Source organism: Neoarius graeffei, chromosome 8 (assembly GCF_027579695.1).
Source record: "Neoarius graeffei isolate fNeoGra1 chromosome 8, fNeoGra1.pri, whole genome shotgun sequence".
NCBI lineage: Eukaryota > Metazoa > Chordata > Actinopteri > Siluriformes > Ariidae > Neoarius > Neoarius graeffei.
In genome coordinates, this window is record NC_083576.1 from 60,716,238 (window position 1) to 60,739,712 (window position 23,475).

Genomic DNA, 23,475 nt, shown 5'->3' on the forward strand with positions numbered 1-23,475 from the left:
AGGTACTTGCTCCAAGAACTGGCACCCCTGGACGCCATGCACCTGAGCGCAACCTCCAAAGCCTGGTTCGCCCATTCTGCTTGGCCGTTGGTCTGTGGGTGGAAGCCTGAGGAGAGACTACAGGTGGCTCCGATAAGTTTGCAGAAGGCTCTCCAGAACTGTGCAGTGAACTGAGGACCCTGGTCAGAAACAATGTCAGTAGGCAGACCATGTAGGCGGAAAACGTGGTGGCCGAGTAGTTCTGCGGTCTCTTTGGCTGAGGGGAGCTTGGGAAGAGGAATTAAATAGACGGTCTTAGAAAAACGGTCAATAACAGTGAGGATGCATGTGTTGCCACCTGAGTTGGGGAGTCCTGTGATGAAGTCCAGGGCGATGTGAGACCAAGGTCAATGCGGAGTTGGAAGGGGTCTTAGTAAGCCGGCAGGGGGTCGATTGGCTGTCTTGTTCCGGGAGCATGTGTCGCAGGCTGCCACAAACTCCTGGACGTCCTCCTTAATGGATGGCCACCAAAAGCACTGCTGGATGAGAGCCAGGGTTCGGGCGGCTCCCGGATGGCAGGCCAGCTTGGAGCCATGACCCCACTGCAGCACCTGAGTTCGCACAGGACAGGGAACAAACAGATGGTTATGAGGACTGTTGTTGGAGTTACCTTCACCAGGGTCCTGCTCCAGGGCCTTCTGCATGAGCGTCTCAACCTCTAGAATAGCGGTTCTCACCGGGCAGTGTGGAGGAAGGATGGTCTCAGGTGGCTTGGACTCCTCTTGGTGGGGAGAGAACATCCTGGACAGGGCGTGCAGTTTGTCGTTCTTGGAGCTTGGGCGGTAGGAGAGCTTGAAGTTGAACCGGGAGAAAAAGAGAGACCAATGGGCTTGACGGGAATTGAGACGTTTGGTGGACTTGAGGTACTCCAGGTTTTTATGGTCAGTCCAGACTAGGAAAGGGAGATCAGACCCCTCGAGCCAGTGCCTCCACTCCTCCAAGGCTAGTTTCACGGCCAGTAGTTCTCGGTCACCGATGTTGTAGTTCTGTTCGGCTGGGGATAGCCGGTGGGAGAAGAAGGAGCATGGGTGGACCTTGTTGTTGTTGGCCCTCTGGGATAGGATGGCTCTGACCCCTGACTCGGAGGCGTCGACCTCAACGATAAACTGCTTGGTGGAATCGGTTATGGTGAGAATGGGTGCTGTGGTAAACCTGCGCTTGAGACTGGAAAAGGCTTTATCTGCTTCCTCCCCCCACTTGAACTTGGTCTTGGTCGAGGTCAGGGCTGAGAGAGGTCCAGCCACTGTGCTGAAGTCGCGCATGAAGCGCCTGTAGAAGTTGGCGAACCCCAGGAAGCGCTGGAGCTCTCGTCTCGAAAACGGGGTTGGCCAGTCAGCGACTGCCTCCAGCTTGAGGGGGTCCATTTGGATCTTTGCTGGAGAGATGATGAACCCCAGGAACAAGACAGAGCCTTGGTGGAACTTGCTCTTTTCCGCCTTGACAAACAACTTGTTCTCTAGCAGGCACTGGAGGACCTGCCAGACATGACCCCGATGTTCCTCCAGGGAGCGGAAGAAGATCAGGATGTCATCCAGGTACACAAAAATGAAGATGTTTAGGAAGTCCCTTAAGACGTCATTAATGAGTGCCTGGAAGACTGCAGGCACGTTGGTCAGGCCGAAAGGGACCACGAGGTACTCATAGTAACCAGTGGTGGTGTTAAAGGCCGTCTTCCACTCGTCCCCCTCCCTGGTCCTGACGAGATGGTATGCATTGCGTAGATCTAGCTTGGTGAATACCTTGGCTCCCTGGAGTAATCCAAAGGCCGTGGTCATGAGTGGTAGTGGGTAGCGGTACTTGACCGTGACGGCATTGAGACCCCAATAGTCAATGGAGGGGCGGAGCGGCTTGTCCTTTTTTTCCACAAAGAAGAATCCCACCCCTGCTGTGGAGGAGGAAGGGCGAATGATCCCAGCTACCAAAGATTCGGAGCTGTACTTCTCCATGGCTTGCCTTTCGATGGGAGAGAGAGAGTAGAGTCGTCCTTTGGGTGGTGCTGTTCCAGGTAGGTGGTCAGCTCCACAGTCATAGGGTCTGTGAGGAGGGAGGGACACTGCTCGGGTCTTGCTGAAAATGAGTTTGACATCCAGATATTCCAAAGGCACATGAGAGAGGTCGGGGAACTCGATGGCTGAAGGCTGCGGTGGTTTGGCGGGAGGCAGAGTGAAGTTCAGACAGGAAGCTAGGCAGGACTGGCTCCAGCCTAGGATGGTATTGTCAGCCCAGTTAAGGTGGGGGTTGTGCTGCGTTAACCATGGCAATCCTAGGACGATGGGTACATGGGGGTTGTTCATGACGTGAAGCTGGATGGTTTCTGAGTGGTTACTGGAAATCCTTAGGGTGAGCGGGGCGGTAAAGTGGATAATGCTGGTCAAGCCAGTGCCATTGAGTGTCAGGACAGTGAGAGGGATGTCGAGAGCAAGTAGCAGGATTCCCAGACGCTTGGCAGTGGTGGAGCAGATCAGGTTCCTGTCCGCCCCCGAGTCGACGAGGGCCTGGATTTGGTGATGCTGGTTGTCACGGATAATGATGACAGGAAGTAATGGATGATTAGCAAGGGACTGGTTCCGAGCATTGCCCACCAGGGCCCCTTGATTCACTGGTGGGCTCATCCTTTTAGCAGGCAGGCTTGGCAGATGTGTCCCAGCTGACTGCAGTAGAAGCAGGCCCCCATGCTCCGCCAGCGATGTCGTTCCTCCACTGACACCTGAACCCGGTCTACCTGCATGGGTTCGACGGACGTGGCAGGAGGTGGAGAGGAGGTGAAGCTGGGGCGGTTCTTCTCTCTCCTCCATTGCTGGATCCGAGCGTCAATGCAGTTGGCGAGGTCCATGAGGTTGGAGAGCTCTGATGGCAGTTCCCGTGATACCAATTCGTCCTTGATGGCGTTGGACAAGCCGTGCAGGAACGCGTCGATCTGGGCATTCTCATTCCAACCATACAAAGCCCCCAACGTCTGGAACTCGATGGCATAATCCGAGGTAGACCGGGACCCCTGCCGCAGCTCCATGAGCTCTCTGGCTGCCTCCCAACCAGACAAAGAGCAGTCGAAAGTTCGCCTCATCTCCTCGGAGAAATCCTTGAAACTGGAACAAAAGGATGCATTGGCATCCCAGACCGCTGTTCCCTACTCTCTGGCCTTACCGGTGAGGAGTGTTATTGTATATGCTACCCGGGAGCATTCTGTGGGGAAGGCCAGAGGTTGCAACTCTAGGATCAACAAACATTGAGACAGAAACGATCTGCAAGTACTTGGTTCTCCCTTGTAGGGCTGAGGCGCTGGAAGTCTCGGTTCGTGGAGAAAGGTGGTGGCAGGAGCTGAAGTAGGAGACGGCTGAGCAGGGGTAGGCACAGCTTGACAGCACTGCATCTGCATGGTGAGAAGGTTGAGTGCGTTGGACAGGGTGATGAGGTTCTGGGTAATTTGTTGTAGGTCTTGTTGGTGGGTCCTGAGGAGGGTCCCTTGCTGTTGGATGGACGTTCTCAGATGGGCGAGTTCTGCTGGATCCATGTTGGCCAGAACATACTGTTAGGGTGGCTGGAGGTATGGTGAAGTTCAGATCCAAACGCAGAACACAGACAGTAATCCAATAAATAAGATGATTTAATATAGGGAAGAAAGGGCATGGCAAAAGGTAAACAAGCAGGACAAAAAACAAATGGCAAAAATAGTCCGGGCAAAATGAGAACAAACAACTTGACAAAAACATGAGACAGGCAAAGACAAAAACGCTAGCACAAAAAAAACCCTGAGCAAGAAATAACCCTTAGTGCAAAAAACCATGAACCAGAAAAATGCTAGTGCATAAACCATGAACAAGAGAAAATCGCTAGAGAGGAAAAACCATGAGGAGCAAGAGAGGCACAGAAATGGCTAGAGAAGCAAACAAGACGTTCTGGCAAGGTCTGAGAACGGCATATTTATAAGCAGCAGTGAAAACCAGGAAGTGAATGCAGGTGAGAAGGAATTCCTGTCCCAGATCGGCGCTGGCGTGAGAGATCCATAATCTCCGGAGTGGATGTTTGGGGCAGAGCACGACACACGCAGAACATGCAAACTCCACACAGAAAGGCCCTCACTGGCTGCTGGGCTCAAACCCAGGACCTTCTTGTTGTGAGGCGCCAGTGCTAACCACTACACCACCGTGCCGCCCCTGTTTCCTACAAATATTACAATATATTACGACGGAAATTGCTTTGTAATACAAATGATCATGGTGATCTGTTTCTCCTTTCAACTCCATCTGCTTTTATAATTAAGAGACAAGGAGAAACTTTTACACTGTCCTCCTGGGAAATTAGTTTTCCCAGTATATTTCAATGATGTATGATTAAAATAGGACAGTAACGCAGGTACTGTGTACATGTTTTATCAACTCAACTATTCTTCACACTCGTTTCAACTGAGAACAAGAGCAGAACAAGTTTATCTCTCTTACTGTGTTTGGAATCTGATGTACTACCAAATGTTCACAAGATGGCAGAAAAACACTGGGTATAAAAGTCATATACACACACACATACATATACACAGCGCCCTCCACAATTATTGGCACCCCAGTTAAGATGTGTTAAAAGCCTTAAAATAAATTTAATTTTTATTGCAGAAGCATAATCTCACACTGAAAATTGTAGAAAAATGTAACCCTTAACTCAAGTGAACTTAAAAAAAATCCCTGACTAAGAAATAATTATTTTCATAAAATCACCTGTTCCACAATTATTGGCACCCATAACAATTCCTACAAAATAAATGTAATTGAAGCATTTCTGGCGGCACGGTGGTGTAGTGGTTAGCGCTGTCGCCTCACAGCAAGAAGGTCCTGGGTTCGAGCCCCGGGGCCGGCGAGGGCCTTTCTGTGTGGAGTTTGCATGTTCTCCCCGTGTCCGCGTGGGTTTCCTCCGGGTGCTCCGGTTTCCCCCACAGTCCAAAGACATGCAGGTTAGGTTAACCGGTGACTCTAAATTGACCGTAGGTGTGAATGTGAGTGTGAATGGTTGTCTGTGTCTATGTGTCAGCCCTGTGATGACCTGGCGACTTGTCCAGGGTGTACCCCGCCTTTCGCCCGTAGTCAGCTGGGATAGGCTCCAGCTTGCCTGCGACCCTGTAGAAGGATAAAGCGGCTAGAGATAATGAGATGAGATGAGATGAGATGAGATGAAGCATTTCTGTCATTTCTACTGTAGTTTATAAAGTTGATCATAGTATCTAGGAACCTTTAATTAGTAATTCATCACATCCTGTTTCCCTGGGGTATAAATATGATGTGACACAGAGGCCTATTTCTCTTATCCACTCTTCAACATGGGAAAGATAAGAGAACACACCATTCAAGTAAGGCAGATGTGTGTTGACCTTCATAAGTCAGGTAATGGCTACAAGAAAATAGCCACTCGCCTACACCTGCCCATATCTACCGTACAGTCAGAGGAATCGTCAAGAAGTTTAAAACAACTGGAACAGTGGCAAACAAGCCTGGACGAGGATGCAAGTTTATCTTGCCACCATGCACAGTGAGGAGGATGGTAAGAGAAGTAAAAAGTTCTCCAAAGCTCACTGTTAGAGAATTGCATCAAAGAGTAGCATCTTGGGGTCACAAAGTCTCCATAACAACCATCAGGTGCTATCTACATGCCAACAAGCTGTTTGGGAGGCATGCACGGAAAAAGCCTTTTCTCACGTACAAGCATAAACGTAAACGTCTGGAGTTCACTAAGGGGTACTGGGACTTCAACTAGGACCGTGTGCTTTGGTCAGATGAGACCAAGATAGAGCTTTTTGGCAACAAACACTCTAATATACCATCAGGTGCTATCTACATGCCAACAAGCTGTTTGGGAGGCATGCACGGAAAAAGCCTTTTCTCACGTACAAGCATAAACGTAAACGTCTGGAGTTCACTAAGGGGTACTGGGACTTCAACCGGGACTGTGTGCTTTGGTCAGATGAGACCAAGATAGAGCTTTTTATCACAAAAGATGAGTATGCGGAAAAGCACCTCATGCCCAGTGTGAAGTATGGGGGAGGATTGGTGATGCTGTGGGCCTGTTTCTCTTCCAAAGGCCCCGGGAACCTTGTTAGGGTGCATGGCATCATGAACTCTTTGAAATACCAGGACATTTTAAATCAAAATCTGGTGGCCTCTGCCCAAAAGCTGAAGATGGGTCGTCACTGGATCTTTCAGCAAGATAATGACCCTAAATATGTGGCCAAATCTACGCAAAAATGGTTCACCAGACACAAAATCAAGCTCCTCCCATGGCCATCTCAGCCCCCAGACCTCAACCCAATTGAAAACCTGTGGGGTGAGCTGAAGAGGAGAATGCATAGGAGAGGACCCAGGATTCTGGATGATTTAGAGAGATTGTGCAAAGAGGAATGGTTGAATATCCCTCTCTCTGTATTCTCCCATCTTGTGAAATGTTATAGGAGAATATTAAGTGCTGTCTTGTTGGCAAAAGGGAGTTGTACAAAGTATTAACATCAGGAGTGCCAATAATTGTGGCACACATGATTTCATGTAAAAGAATTATTTCTTAATGTGGGATTTTTTTCCCACTGAATAAATGCACTTGAATTAAAGGTTGGATTTTCTCTCTTTCTTTGCATTGTTGTCCTATATTATTTAAAAAAATGAATTTATTAGAAGCCTAAGAACATATCTTAACGAGGGGTGCCAATAACTGTGGAGGGCACTGTATATATATGTGTGTATTGAAAAAGTACAAATTTACAAAACCAACACGGCAACATCATCATGTTCTCATCCTATTAAATATAGGGATAAAATCAGATAAAAATCTAGTATAAACAACTTATAATCATCTTCTTTTTCTTTTGGCTGCTCCCGATTAGGGGTCGCCACAGCGGATCTTTCGTCTCCATTGCTCCCTGTCTTCCGCATCCTTCTCTACCACACCTGCCACTTTCATGTCCTCTCTCACCACATCCATGTATCTCCTCTTTGGCCTTCCTTGTTTTTGTGTGCCTGGCAGCTCCATCCTCAACATTCTCCTTCCAACATGCTCTGCATCTCTTCTCAGGATGTGCCCATACCATCTCAGTCTCATCTCATTCTCTCTAGCCGCTTTATCCTGTTCTATAGGGTCAGCCTATCCCAGCTGACTACGGGCGAAAGGCGGGGTACACCCTGGACAAGTCACCAGGTCATCACAGGGCTGACACATAGACACAGACAACCATTCACACTCACATTCACACCTACGGTCAATTTAGAGTCACCGGTTAACCTAACCTGCATGTCTTTGGACTGTGGGGGAAACCGGAGCACCCGGAGGAAACCCACGCGGACACGGGGAGAACATGCAAACTCCACACAGAAAGGCCCTCACTGGCCACGGGGCTCAAACCCGGACCTTCTTGCTGTGAGACGACAGCGCTAACCACTACACCACCGTGCCGCCACATATCACAATATCATCCGCAAACATCATGTTCCATGGTGACTCTTGCCTCACTTCATCCGTCAAGCCATCCATCACTATGGCAAACAAGAAAGGACTCAAAGCAGATCCTTGATGAAGCCGCACTTTCACCTTGAACCATTCAGTCGTTCCAACTGCACACCTCACTGCTGTTTCACTGTTTTCATACGTCAGTATAAACAACTTATAATACAAAATTGAAAATAAATTATGTAGGAAATGCTGTAGTTAAAGTTGTCCATGGATAGAAAGGAACAAATAAACACGCAAGAAAACTAATAATTGAAAAAAACCCTCCATCCATCCATCCATCCATCCAAGGACGGATGGATGGATGGATGGTTTTTTTTTTCAATTATTAGTTTTCTTGCTTGTTTATTTGTTCCTTTCTATCCATGGACATCCATCTCTTATCTAATTCAGTGGGAAAATGTTTTAAAATATACAATCTTTCTGCTTTGGCTCCTTTAACAAATTTTAAGGATATTGAAATATAATTTAAATTCGTTTAAGAAAGAAACAAAATTGGGAGATGATTTTAGGATTCTATTCTCGTGTATAATCTTGTCTGTGATTTCGCAATTTTGGCCAGAAATCGTAAATGAACCGTTTGGGTGCCGAAAGAATCGACTCTCACTGTTCAGCTGAATCGATTGCTCTGGCTCGTTAAAATGTGACGTCGCCTATCACATGATGTTCCTGCGTCGCTGCACTCGCCTCTCCTTGGACCAATGACAAACCCGCTTATTAGCATACGGACTGTTGCCATGGAAATGGCTCGCAAAACTACAACAAACCGATGATGGAGGTGACTTCAGTAATGGATTTAAGCTAGCTAGTTCCATTAGAAAGTCGTTAGAAAAGCAGCGACAAACACTAAATTACATTCAGACCGATTTAGTAGTATTCTAAGAGTGTTATTTATGAATAAAAACAACCCGACTATGTTTTTAGTCACAACATCAACAGGATAGTAGCTAGCAAGAGTTAGCATTAGCTAACATGTAGCCTGGATCAACCTAGGATTGATAGAACTGCTGCTCTGACTATAACTAACTCTTTAACTAAAAATTTTTTTTTTACAAATGGGTACAGGTGTTAAGCTCTCCTAGTAACACATTTTAAAAGTGAGTGACTCATGGAAATAAAATCATCAGCATTATTATTATTATTATTATTATAAAAATACAGATTTAGATGATCAGATGTTCATACAGAGAACAGTTAGTTCATGAACTTAGCTCTAAAAGCATTTCTTTTAGGTATATGGATAAAGACATGGAAGCATATGAGCAAATTCTTGAACTTGGCAGAGGAGGAGCGGGTGTCGTCTTGCTGATGAGACACAAAGAAACAAAGAAATTCTATGCTGTGAAGAAAATAGAAGTTGACAACTCTCGAAAAACAAAGTGCAAAGACAACGTACTGCAAGAGGCTGAAATTCTGAGGAATCTGAGACACCCCCATATTGTGACATGGAGCAACACGTTCTTTGATCCAGAAAAAAAGCACATCTACATTGCTATGGATTACTGTGATGGTGGGACGCTGGATGAGCAGATTAAAGGCAGAAAGGCAGAAGAATATTTCTCAGAGTCTGCTGTTATGAAATGGTTTGTGCAGATCGTCATGGCGGTCAGTTATATTCATTCTGTCAGAATTCTGCACAGAGATATTAAGCCCTCCAATGTACTGCTAACAAAAAGGGGGATGATTAAGTTGGGAGATTTTGGAATATCAAAGATCATGAACCACACACTGGACATGGCTTCCACATGCGTAGGGACACCCAGCTACCTCAGCCCTGAACTGTGCCAGGATGTTCCATACAGCACCAAATCTGATATATGGGCCCTTGGCTGCTTACTGTATGAGATCTGTGCACTTAAACCAGCTTTTATTGCTAAGAATCTCCTGAGTTTGTTTTATAAGATTATCAAGGGTGAATACAGCTTGGTGCCTGCTGGCTACTCGGATAACCTTCACACACTGATCAAGAAGATGCTGTGCTTGCTTCCTGAAAACAGACCAAGTGCTAGCTGCATTCTGGCCACGCCCTCTGTGAAGGAACATCTGGAACTGTTTATTCAGCATCAAGAGACAGAATTGACAAAGGTTAATACTGATCCCATACCTGCTCAGAGCGAAGATACCACATTAACCTGGAACGACAGTGTTCGCATTGAAGTGCCTGATTTGCATGAAGCTGAGAATATGGAAGAAAACGGTCAAGTGCCTGTTATTGTAGAGGACGAAGTGACACATGCTGGGACTGAGTCCGAATATTCAGAAGACTTTGATGAAAATGACAGCATGTCGTCCATTGAAGATTATTCAAAGAAGAATTCCTCCCCCTCTAGTTTAGAGCATGGAGGAGTTGCAGAAGGGCTGCATGGTAAGCAGAGATGATTTGTAGATGAGACACCCATCGAATGATTTGCTTTCCATCTCACATCTTCATACTGAGTTTATCATCTTTATGAACAAAGTGTGTAATCACATATCAGTATGACAGTATAGCAAAATGAGAAAATGTAAAACAGTTAGACATAAGGGTATATTAGTAAAGATAATAAAATCACAAAAAATATTTCAAGATACAGTACAGCTTTGAGATATAGTCAAGCCGGAAAGTCTGCACACCTCTTTCACCTTCTTCATGTTACAGACTTATTCTACAATAGATTGAGTTCATTTTTTGTCACAAAATAGCCCATAATGACAAAGTGAAAGCAGATTTTTAGAAAATATGCAATTTTATTTTCCTGACAAAAATAGGTTATTTAGGGGTTACATATCTGTACACACCCTTAGCCTAATACTTGGTTGATGCACCTTTGGCAGCAATTACAGCTTTGAGGCGTCTTGGGAAAGAAGCTATGAGCTTGGCACACTTGTTTCTGGACATTTTTGCCCATTCCTCTTGGCATATCCTTGCAAGCTCCGTCAGGTTGGATGGGGAGCATCGCTACACAGCCATTTTCATCTCCTTCCACTGATGTTCAATTGGATTCAGGTCTGGGTTCTGGCTGGGCCACTCAAGGACATTCACAGACTTTCTCTGAAGCCACTCCTTTGTTCTCTTGGGTGTGTGCTTCGGGTCGTTGTCATGTTGGAAGGTAAACCTTCACCCCAGTCTGAGGTCCAGAGTGCTCTGGAGCAGGTTTTCTTCAAGGATCTCGGTGTACTTAGCTGCATTCATCTTTCCCTCTATCAGGACTAGTCTCCCCATTCCTGCTGCTGAAAAATATCCCCACATCATGATGCTGCCACCGCCATGCTTCACTGTAGGGATGGCATTAGCCAGGTGATGAGCGGTGCCTGGTTTCCTCCAGACGTAACGCTTGGTATTCAGGCCAAAAAGTTGAATTTTGGTTTCATCAGACCAGAGAATCTTGTTTCTCATGGTTTGAGAGTCCTCTAGGTGCCTTTTGGGAAACTCCAAGCGGGCTGTCATGTGCCTTTTACTAAGGAGTGGCTTCTGTCTGGCCACTCTACCATAAAGGCCTGATTTGTGGAGTGCTGCCTGGATGGTTTATCTTCTGAAAGGTTCTCTCATCTCCACAAGGATACGCTGGAGCTCTGTCACAGTGACCCTCGGGTTCCTGCTCACCTCCCTGGCCAAGGCCCGTCTTCCCCGATCACTCAGTTTGGCTGGGCGGCCAGCCCTAGGAAGATTCTTGGTGGTTCCAAACTTCTTCCATTTACGAATGATGGTGGCCACTGTGCTCTTTGGGACCTGTAAAGCTGCAGCTATTTTTCTGTACCCTTCTCCAGATCTATGCCTTGACACAATCCTGTTAATGAGGTCTGCAGATAATTCCTTTGACCCCATGGCTTGGAGTTTACTCTGACATGCACTGTCAACTGTGGGACCTTATATAGGCAAGTGTTGGCAATCCCCAATCATGCCCAATCAATTGAATTTACCACAGGTGGACTCCACACTGCAAAAAATTGAAAACTGAATTTGAGGAGAAAATTACTTAATGCTAGTGAAATTATCTTGCTGCATGGACAGATATTTTTACTTGATAAGACATCTTAGAATAAGTTGGTTGCAATCTAGAACTAGGTTTAATAATCTCAGAATTGGTGTCTTGTATTCTTCCAATAGGAAATGCTAGATCGTTTCAACTATTTTCAAGATATTTTCACTTGCTAAGATGTAATTTTTTGCAGTGCAATTTAGTTGTAGAAACATCTCAAGCAGTATCAGTGGAAACAAAATGCACCTCAGCTCACTTTTGGGTGTCATATCAAAGGGTGTGCACGCTTGTGTACATATGATATTTTACATTTTGATTTTTAATAAATTAGCACAAATGTCTAAAAACTTGCTTTCACTTTGTCATTATGGGCTATTTTGTGTAGAATTTTGTGACAAAAAATGAACTCAATCTATTGTAGAATAAGTCTGTAACGTAATAAAACGTGGAGAAGGAGAAAGGGGTGTGCAGACTTTCCGGCTTGACTGTATGCTACAGGATTAAAAACAGGGTAGCCTACTTTTCAAAGAACAAACATACAGTATCAGATTTTTTAAAAATCAGAGCAAACACTAATTCTGCATTGTTACTGAATGGCTAAGAGCTATCTTCTTATCCAGGGATGAGTCAGTATGTTTAACTAGTTGTATCTCTCTACACTAACTGTTTTAGCTGCTGTACATTGTGGATCCAATGTGTATACCAAAAACACTGTGAATACACCATGGATGGAATGCCAGTCCATTACAGGGTCTCACACACACACACACACACGCTCCTAGGGGCAATTTAGAGTAGCCAGTCCACCTACCAGCATGTTTTTAGGAGATGAGAAGAAACCAGATTGAGAGGCGTCTATATGACACCCTTAAATGTTCAAATATTTAAAAGAAATCAAATAATAAAGGAAGTGTGTTTGAATATTATTGGATGTTTGAACTGTGCTTAGCATTCTACCATTTAAGAATCAACAAGTGTCAGATACCTATAATCCAATACTTTTTAGTGACAGACCGGTCCAGTAGAAATGAAATAAAGGGTCCTGTGTGACAGTTCTAAGAAAAACTAAAAGAACACACAGTACAATGCAAAGTTTGCTGGATAAAGCTGACATTATACTGTCATGAAGTGTTCCATTGTCACACAAGTTTTACATCCTCTTTAGAAACAAAGTTCTTATCAAATACCATGATGATGGGAAAATGGCTATGAATGTTACATTACAGGTATTTAGCAGATGCTTTTATCCAGAGTGACATACAACAGACCCAGAGCAGCCTGGCGAGCAGTTAGGTGCCTTGCTGAAGGGCACTTCAGCCATTCCTGCTGGTCCAGGGAATCAAACTGGTGACCTTTTGGTCCCAAAGCTGCTTCTTTAACCATTAGGCCATGGATTCCCCACAAAATGTGGCCTAACATTTCACATTTTTATTTTTTATTTCAAAACCAGGGTGTTCTATTTATGTTAAATTAAATTTGTGCACTATGTGGTCCATGCTGCAGTTCTTCCTGAAGATATGGATGCTTGTGAGTACTCTGATGACTTTGAGGATGAGGACGAGTTGGCTGAAGTGGTGAGCTGTGCTCGAAATGCCATAGAGACTCTTTCAGGAGGTGATTCTCTTGAGCTGAAAGACAACAATGGTCCATTGGTCACTGTGAGAACTCTGAGAGAGAAGTACATTGGTCAGTATGCAAATGCTTTTTTTCCTGTATATGTATATAAAAATATGTTATATTGAGAATTTTTCTTACGAACGAAAATAATTTCAGAACTTTGCATCCTCAGGCCAGTTGTCATACATTGCCTTGTCATTTTTTTTTTCTTGAGACTGAGGAGGTCGTGAAAAACTTATTGGTTTTGGTTTGGTCTTTTCAGTTGATTTTTGCCTGATGTTTTGAATCTTTGTGTTTATGCATGAACAGTTTTGCTCTTTGGGGGTGGCTCAGTGGTTAAGGTTGCTGATTAGAAGGTTGGGGGTTCAAGCCCCAGAACTGCCAAGCTGCCACTGTTGGGCCCTTGAGCAAGGCCCTTAACCCTCTCTGCTTCAGGGGTGCAGTATCATGTCTGACCCTGTGCTCTGACCCCAGCTTCCTAACAAGCTGGGATGTACGAAGAAAAGAATTTCAGTGTGCTGTAATGTGTATGTGAAAAATAAAGTCTTTTTATTTGGAGAGTTTGAGATTCCAAACAACTGGGTGAACACTTTCCTTGGCACCACTTTGGAGCCCCCAAGTCATTAATAATATGAATAAATTTACATGTGATGATGATTTGCTGCAGTTGTGAAATAAGGCCTGTTCTCTCTGTTCATTTTGCAGAGAATGTTGGTCCTTTACTTTATGAAGAGATCAATGAACATTTTGTGAATGGCTTGAAACCGGAGGACCTTCAGCCACAGTTCCAGCACATAGTAGGAACCGACCATCTGGAGACCTGCTACCTCATATTCAACATTGACCAAGAGACCACGTGTTAAGCATGCAGCCTTCTTAAAGACCTTAAAACTGGCAAATATTACAATATGTTACAATAAGACATAGCAACTCCATAGATCATTCATTTAAATGATCTATGGAGAAATAAGAAGGCATTTGAGGTTAAAAAACCCTTCCATTATATATTTATTGTATTCTTCTAATATAATAATCATATATGATTCATACTAAACTATATAATGTTGCTGATGTTTTGAGTGATTATATTTTTCGTGTGTACGAACACAGGTATGTTTACTGGTGTTATATACAAAGGGCTATATCTTTTTTATTCCAGCAGATGGCAGTTTGTAGACAGAAAATGAATGTGCTGTCTTTTGGATGTATTACTGACTGTTTTGTTTTGTTTTTTGCCTATCTTGGCAAATGGTTACTTCTGCTGTTAATTTGATGATGATGAGTAGTAACACTAGGAAGGGAGTGGCCTAAAAAGAAGAAATACTACCTGATACTGATACAGAGGGAGATTTAGTAACAAAAACACAGTGTATTTATTATTTTAATCAAATTAAAGTAAGTTAAACCATATACCAAACTATCTACCAATTTATGAATCACAATACTTTAGTTGTTGATTTTGTCGTCACCTTGTGATCATGGTATCAACATCTGAATACTACTGCGCAAGTGTTGTATATAATATGAAAATGGACCAGATGTCCAGGCATGTCTCATTTGAGTTCAAATAGAAAGCAGGAACAAGAACACTCTTTTCTCTCACCTCCCAAATACATGTTAGAAAGTGAACTGGCTGTGCTCAGTTAAGTTGAGAATCTCTTACACTTGACTTATGCTATGGGCTACTATTAAGTGAACATTTTAGAGTGACTCTGTAACAGACAGTTGAGAGTCGACAGCATACAATCATCCAGCATACTTGTACAGTGTAGCAGCTCAATTTTTCAGCCATTCAACTATTGAACTTTTCCTCATCCTTTACATGGGAAACAAATGCACATATATTTCTGATGTACAGACAGTGAAAGGCAAAGTATACAAGACAGTAGAAAGAGCAGTGATGTTGTATGGTTTGGAGACAGTGGCACTGACAAAAAGGCAGGAGGCTGAACTGGAGGTAGCAGATGCTGAGATTTTCATTGGGAGTGACAAAGTTGGACAGGATTAGAAATGAAAATATTAAAGGGACAGCACATGTAGGACATCTTGGAAACAAAGTGAGAGAGGCAAGATTGAGATTGTTTGGACACAGACAAAGGAGAGATCCATGGTATATTGGGAAAAGAATGCTGGAGATGGAGTTGCCAGGGAGAAGGGAACAAGGAAGACCAAAGATGAGATTTATGGATGTGGTGAAGGAGGACATGAGGACGGTTGGTGCTACAGAAAAAGATACGGAGGACAGGAGGAGATGGAGGGACATTATCCGTTGTGGCAACCCCTAAAAAGTACAGCCAAAAGAAGAAGATGACACAATCCCCCTTTCCCTCTCCCAATCTTTTGATATATCTTACAATTGAAAAGGTTCTCTACATCATAGACACACTGTCTGTACTTATAATTTGCCTTTGTTTGCTTTGTTTAGTAATTTCCTTTCTCCTTCTATGGCGCCCTTCTGGCAAAGTTGTATCCAGAAAGTTAACATACCCAGACACCATTGCCAGAGACTCGGGCATCGATATTGAAGACCTGGGTACAGCGATGCAGGAGTGTTGTGTCTGGGGAGAGTTAGTAATGGGAATTTCGCCCACCAGTCTGTGGTTGAAGAATGATGATGATGATGTTTGCTTTGTTAACTCAAATTATTTTCTATGAAACAAGATCTTTGTGGACACTGAGTATTTTTAAACCATCCCAGTTTGCTGTAAAAACATGACCCTGTCATCTCTATCATTAACCTTCCTTATTAACCTGCTACTCCTCCTGTACTGAAAATATTCATAGAATGAGTATGGGGCAACATGATTCCTCCCCCAATGGTTCTTGATTAGCAGTTGTTGCAGTTCCCATTTTGACCACAAGGTGCAATAACGACTACTGTACTTATTATGGAACTAAACGGGGTAGTGAGCATGCTGCCCCATGATTGCACATCTAGAAAAGTGAGCAGATCAATGGAACATGAGCTAATCTGTCAAATAGCAACAATTGCATAAATTGTTAGTCATGCAAAAGAGGTAATTAGTCTTTCATTAATAGCGGTTACTACTACTCTTATTCCACTTTCGTACATAACACAGCAAGGTTTTTCCATGTAGAATTTTTTGTTCCATCGGCTGCAGATCTGCTCCACATTGCTTACATTCCCTCCTCCTAACCAGCTTGACCTAAATCTAAAGAAAAATGGAGAAAACTGTCACACACAACTGTATAATATGCTGCTTTTTATTCAAACAGGCTCACAGTTTGATTCTGGGGTAAGGTTATGATGATGATAATAATGTATGATAATATTATCTCATAGGTCCTTGTAGTCAGAAGATGAAGTGGTGTGAGCATTTAACACTGACAGAATAATATTCTATTTTACTGACTAACATGGGGCATTGGTGAAACAATGAGCTGTAACTGCTCTACCTACCCGCGAGTGCTTCGCCCCATGACACAGAATAGCAATTTATAAAATTAGCAGAAATTGCAGAGGTGTGTTATAGTCACGCATTGTGCTCTCTTTATAACAGACTGGTAACAACAGGGGTGTATTTAATTGGTATTCTTCTAAATGCTCTCTCAGCCCGGTGCCGTATGTCCACTCAGTACTGCAGGGCCTTTCCAACAGTGGATTACTGACTCACACAGAATATGTTTTCTGCAGTGCAGTGGATCACCTTCAGTTTTAACTAACCCACTGAGTTTATAAAATGAACAATAACTATTCCTTTTAATATTGTTTGATGAAAAGTATTTTACTTTAAACCATATTCTGAAGTACACTTTCATAGACCTGGTATATAAAATCTCAGCAAGTCCTTTTTTGTAACCAGTTATTATTTGATTAAATAGGGGGAAAAAAGTCTTTCTAAATGTCTACACAGCACGTGGAGAAACCCAGGATATAACTTCAAAAGCTTAGTGTTCTATGTTGACTCGACATCTAGCCAGCATTTGAGTAATGAACAAATAGCTGTAGAAATTCCTTATGGCGTCGATAAACTCCCATGGAACAAATCTAAAAAATCTGCACTTCACTTGAACTGAATGAGAAGTGGGTCTGAGCTAAAGAGAAAAAAAAACATCTATGAAAAATTCACAAGCAATCTCATAAAACACAGCTTTTTTCTCCAGGTTACAGTCTCTTGGGATGAGAAAGGGTGAAATACCAGTCGTATCTGGTTCAGACCTGGTTCATGGAGCCTTTAAAAATCTTAATAAGACTGATAGAACATCCACTATGCTTTATTCATCTGCATGTGAGCACAGCAGGGAGGAAGCAAAGGTAGCACAAGCGCCGGCTGGTGTGAAGCAGTTTCTACGAGCCAACTTAGCACTATCCATCCTGTCCTATGACACTTGCAATCTGGTCAGTATTTCATCCATAGTGGTGTTAATGACTGTAAAAGCCTGCTACTTGTGGCTTTGAAAGCAATGTGCTAAATGTGACATGCCATTGACTGCTGCAACAGTCCTCAAAACTTCCGTGAAAAATGTTTCATCCATCAGGTCTCATCACTTACACTCATTCAGACTTTCTCACTTTGGAGCTCAGACTCCATAAGAGCTTAGTGCTGAAATACTGTGCCTTTCTCCAAGATAAAACACAGCTCTGCACTTATAACTGGCCATTGTACTTGTGGGTTGCTTTTGTCTGATGCTAATCTTAAGTACATATTTTTCTTTCTTTTATGAATTATACTGCTTACTAGACCCATTTATAATTATGTGATTAAAGAATTTTAAACCTTTCACACATAGTGTCCACACATATTGCTGTTTTAAAGAAAATATAGACCCCTCCAAAAGTATTGAAACAGCAAGGCCAAATATATTGCTCTTGCTACATGATGAAGACTTGACTGACTGAAGACTAAAGATTTGGGTTTGAAATTAAAAGATGAATATGAGATGATGGATCAGAATTTCAGCTTTAATTGCCTGATATTTGCATCTGCATGTGTTAAATAATTTAGAACGTGGCATAGTTGATGGCAGACCACCCTATTTTTCCATTTTTAAGTGAGCAAAAGTATAGGAACAAATAGTCTTAAAGGTGACATATTATACCCCTTTTTCACAAGTTGGCATAGTTCCCTGAGGTCTTAATGAAATGTCAGTAACATGCTTTGGTCAAAATACCACAAGGATAAAGCACCATAGCACCCCTCTCACCCTGTCTAAACAGCTTTGATCAAAACGGCTGATTTGAGCACCTGTTCCTTTAAATGATAATGAGCCACTACTCACCCACTTCCTTCTTTCACCAGCTAATCAGGTAGCATGTTCTTCATGAATATCCATTTTCAAGGGCAGTTCTCAAGCCGGGCCTTTCTGTGTGGAGTTTGCATGTTCTCCCCGTGTCCGCGTGGGTTTCCTCCGGGTGCTCCGGTTTCCCCCACAGTCCAAAGACATGCAGGTTAGGTTAACTGGTGACTCTAAATTGACCGTAGGTGTGAATGTGAGTGTGAATGGTTGTCTGTGTCTATGTGTCAGCCCTGTGATGACCTGGCGACTTGTCCAGGGTGTACCCCGCCTTTCGCCCGTAGTCAGCTGGGATAGGCTCCAGCTTGCCTGCGACCCTGTAGAAGGATAAAGCGGCTAGAGATAATGAGATGAGATGAGTTCTCAAGCCATGAGTGGAGACACTCAGATGTTGAAAGGGGAGCCAGATCTGAATGGCTTGTTGAAGCACGTTTTCTGAAATAGGCAGCCCCCCAAAACAACAACAACAACAAACGACTGCATTGTCTTATTTCAGAGTTTGTGGGTTGGTGTGTACTCCAGATAGCCAAATGTATGTGCACAAGTACCGAAAAAGTGAGTTTTCATAATACAGTATATCAAGTCAAGCCAAGTCAACTTTATTGTCAAATATACTATACATGCTCGACATACAGCACAGATGAAATTTCAGTCCTCTCTGACCCACGGTGCAAACAGGCAATGCAATAAATAAAAATAAAATAATTGAAATAAACAATATAAACAGTATAAACACTCTAGATAAGAACTAGACATAGACTAAACAATCATATATATATATATATATATATATATATATATATATATATATATATATACACACACACACAAACAGTATAAACACTCTAGATAAGAACTAGACAAACTAGACAAACTAAACACTCAAATACACACACACACACACACACACACACACACACATAAATTCATGCAAATAAACAGTCAAGGGCACTTGAGGTATAGCAGGTAGACATGAAATAAGCAGTATAAACAATTAACTAATAGCTGTTAAGGTGAGGTAGTGCAGAATAGTGCAAATGAGCGAGGCAAAGTGAAATGTGCAGTCCCTGAGTTCAGTGTGTTCATGAACGTTGAGAGTATGTGTGTGTATGTGTGTGTGCGTGTGTGTGTGTGTGTGTGTGTGTGTGTGTGTGTGTGTATGGGGGGGGGGTAACTGTGAGGGTGACATGTCAGATGCTGAAGGGGGGCAGGGGGGTGTGCGAGCAGAATCTGTGGCAGGGGGCAGAGGGGGGAGGAGGGGCAGAACAGGGAGGAAGTTGAGCCTCCTGACCACCTGGTGAAAGAAACTGTCCTTGAGCCTGCTGGTTTTGGCCCGGAGACTCCGCAGTCTCCTCCCCCACGACAGCAGACTGAAGAGGCTATATCCCCTTTAAAGTAAATTAAATTAAACAATACTTAATATCTGGTAATATATCCTTTGCTTACAATAACTCCATCAAGTCTTAAAACCACTGACATCACCAAACTGTTGCATTCTTTTTTGTGATGCTTTTCCAGGCTTGTAATCTATTGGTTAATGTTTTACTGTCCCAACTTTTTTTTTGACATATGTTGCAAAAATCAAAACTGAAACAAGTGTTGACTTTGAAAAACAATAAAAGTTCATGAGGTAAAAAATCAAATATTGTGTAACATCAAACATCACACTCACTCCTCCACAGACCCACCTGGGTGTACCCTGGTCCACCAAGGTGAAGACCTCTCTGGCCCCCAGCACAGGAACTGGAGGAACTATTCAACCAATTCCAGGATGTCTATGCAGCAGAACCAGGGCCGACCCACCTGACCCATCCCGACCCCCCCCGGGGGGGTTTCTGGTCCGGCAACGCCCCATTGCATCCCAGAGGCCTGCTGTCATGCGATTGAGGAGGAAGTGCCTCAAATGCTTCAAGCTGGCATCATTGAGGAGTCCAGCAGCCCCTGGTCAAGGCCCATCATGGTGGTGTCCTAGCCCGATGGAAGTCTGAGACTCTGCAACTACTTCAGGAAGCTCAACACAATCTCAGACTTCGACAGCTACCCCCTGCCCAGGGTCGATGACCTGGTTGACAGGCTGGAGAAGACCCACTTCATATCAACACTAGACTGAAACAAAGGCTACTGGCAGGTGGCCCTGATGCACCAGGCCCGACCCAAAATCGCCTTTATCATTGCGTCGGGCCACTGGCAGTACCAGGTCCTCCTCTTTAGCCTCCATGGATCACTAGCAACATTTCAACGCCTCATGGACATTGTCCTCCACCCCCACTGGGACCTCACTGCCGCATATCTGGATGACATTATCATCCCTTCATCCACCTGGGCCGATCACCTGAACCATCTCAAATCCATCCTGGGGGATCTGTGGAAAGCTGGGTTAACTGCCAACTCCCAGAAGCGCCATCTGGAGTTGACCAAGGCACAGTACCTGGGCTATTGCATTGGCTGAGGCCTGCTGAAGCCGCAGGCTAAGAAGATAGAGGCCATGCAGAACTACCCCGGCCCACCACCAAGTGCCAGGTATGTGCCTTCTTGGGGTTAGCTGGTTACTACCATAGATTCATGTCCAACTTCTCTTCTCTAGCCTCTTCACTCTCAGATCTTACCAAGAAGGGGGAGCCTGACAAGATAACGTGGACCGGTCAGATGAAGCAGGCATTCCAGGCCCTTAAGGAGGGCTCACCACTGGTCCCATCCTCCGAAACCTGAATTTTGACCTCCCATTCATCATCCAGATGGATGCCTTAGAGATGGGCCTGGGTGCCGTGCTGTCACAGGTCATAGAGGGCAAAGTGCACCCCGCACTATACATCAGCCGCAAGCTACTTTCAGCTGAGAGGAACTACGCGGCTGTGGAGAGAGAAGCCTTTGCCATTAAGTGGGCAGTAACCGAGTTGAGGTACTATTTGTTCAGTCATCATTTCACGTTGGTCACTGATCGTGCCCCACTCCAGTGGATGGCGGCCACCAAAGACACCAATGCTCATGTATCTCGCTGGTTCTTGTCATTGCAGGACTTCTCTTTCCAGGTCCAACATAGAGCAGTTCTCCAACAGGAGAACACAGACACCCTTTCCAGGAGCTACAGCCTCTGGGCTGAGCCTTGGAGGATGGTAGGCTTGGAGTTAAGGAGAGGGGAATGTGACAGTGACTCCAAAAAACCACTGCCCAGTGCACCGCTCCTCGCCCAACCGCTCCCATGGTGCAGAAGAAGCAGCGGTGCTTCAGCACCATTGTTTTAGACAGCCAAAAGCAGCATGGCCAGGGGGTGGGGCCTGTTGATCACACATGCCTGAAGTGGCATAATCAGTGCCTTAATTCATATATAAAAAAGGGAGTATAAAAAGTTGCCATATATGCTCTCTCTCTCTCTTTGGGCAGGCAACCTCGCCAATGTAGGGGATGGCAAAGAGCTCGAGCTTCCCATGCACTTTGCTGGTGAACACCCCATGACCATTGCCTCTGGGACGCTGATTAACTCTGGTGCAGCCAGCACCCACTCTAGCCCGGGTTGGGCTCCCCATTGCCTGCATGGATTGTACCGCATGCACACTACCCTCTCCTCACTCTCCCCCTTCCCTCATTTTTCATTAAATCACATCACTATTTTCACTGTAGATTGGGTTTTGTGTCTGTGTTCTTCCCCCAATCTTCTTCTTCTTTTGGCTGCTCCTGATTAGTGGTCACCACAGCGGATCTTTCATCTCCATTGCTCCCTGTCTTCCGCATCCTTCTCTACCACACCTGCCACTTTCATGTCCTCTCTCACCACATCCATGTATCTCCTCTTTGGCCTTCCTCGTTTTCATGTGCCTGGCAGCTCCATCCTCAACATTCTCCTTCCAACATGCTCTGCATCTCTTCTCAGGATGTGTCCATACCATCTCAGTCTCATCTCTCTTAGCTTAATTCCCAAGCTCTCCACATGTGCTGTCCCTCTGATGTCCAATCTTATCACTCCCATCGCAAACCTTAACATCCTCAACTCCGCCACCGCCAACTTTGCCTCCTGTCTCTTTGTTAAGGGTACGGTCTCCAATCCATACATCACAGCTGGTCTCACTACTGTCTTATACATCTTACCTTTCACTTTTGCTGGGACTTTCCTATCACAAATGATTCCCGAAATCCTTCTCCAACTGCTCCCCCCTGCCTGTACTCGCTTTCTCACCTCACTATTGCAGCCCCCATTTTCCTGCACAGTTGACCCCAAGTACTTGAATTCACCAACTTTCTTTATGTCTACTCCTTGCATCTTCACTACACTCTCATCCCCATTCTCATTGATGCACATGTATTCTGTTTTGCTACTGCTCACCTTCATTCCTCTTCATTCCAATGCATACCTCCATCTCTCCAAACCCAACTCAAGCTCCTTTCTACTTTCACCACATATCACAATATCATCCACAAACATCATGTTCCATGGTGACTCTTGCCTCACTTCGTCCGTCAAGCTATCCATCACTATGGCAAACAAGAAAGGACTCAAAGCAGATCCTTGATGAAGCCCCACTTTCACCTTGAACCATTCAGTCGTTCCAACTGCACACCTCACTGCTGTTTCACTGTTCTCATACATGTCTTGAAGCACTCTAATATACTTCTCATTCACGCCACACTTTCTCATACAATACCATAACTCATCTCATGGCACTCTATCATATGCCTTCTCCAGGTCTACAAACACACAATGTAGCTTTCTCTGGCCTTCCCTGTACTTTTACATTAACATTCTTAAAGCAAAAATTGCATCCGATGTGCTCTTCCTTGGCATAAACCCAAACTGCTGTTCACAGATTGCTACCTCTCTTCTCAATCTCGCCTCCAATACCCTTTCCCATAACTTCATGGTGTGGCTCATCAATTTTATCCCTCTGTAATTACTGCAGCTCTGTACATCTCCTTTATTCTTGCATATTGGGACTAACACACTCTCCATTCATTTGACATTTTCTCATTCTCTAGGATCTTATTAAACAATCTTGTTACGAACTCCACAGCCATCTCACCCAAACATCTCCAAGCCTCAATCAGGATACCATCTGGTCCAACTGCTTTCCCAGTCTTCATTCTTTTCATGGCTGCCCTCACCTCATCCTTACTAACCAACTCTGCTTCCTGATTT

General features: G+C 44.3%; 1 protein-coding gene across 1 annotated transcript; it reads left to right on the plus strand.

The window, feature by feature from the left end:
• Positions 1-551: 551 nt before the first annotated feature.
• Positions 552-13,958, plus strand: nek12 (NIMA-related kinase 12). Its single transcript, XM_060926729.1, has 5 exons — positions 552-599; positions 8,078-8,082; positions 8,748-9,880; positions 12,978-13,160; positions 13,797-13,958. Exons 1-5 carry the CDS (start codon positions 552-554, stop codon positions 13,952-13,954), a joined length of 1,527 nt encoding a protein of 508 aa, XP_060782712.1. The 3' UTR covers positions 13,955-13,958.
• Positions 13,959-23,475: the final 9,517 nt, after the last annotated feature.

What these genes read in the sequence shown, in the direction of transcription:
- nek12 (XM_060926729.1), top strand. Translation starts at nt 552, where the DNA reads ATGGCAGGCCAGCTTGGAGCCATGACCCCACTGCAGCACCTGAGTTCG. An exon ending in AGTTGCAGAAGGGCTGCATG is followed by an intron (nt 9,881 to 12,977) that starts GTAAGCAGAGAT and finishes TCCATGCTGCAG; the next exon opens with TTCTTCCTGAAGATATGGAT. An exon ending in TCTGAGAGAGAAGTACATTG is followed by an intron (nt 13,161 to 13,796) that starts GTCAGTATGCAA and finishes TTCATTTTGCAG; the next exon opens with AGAATGTTGGTCCTTTACTT.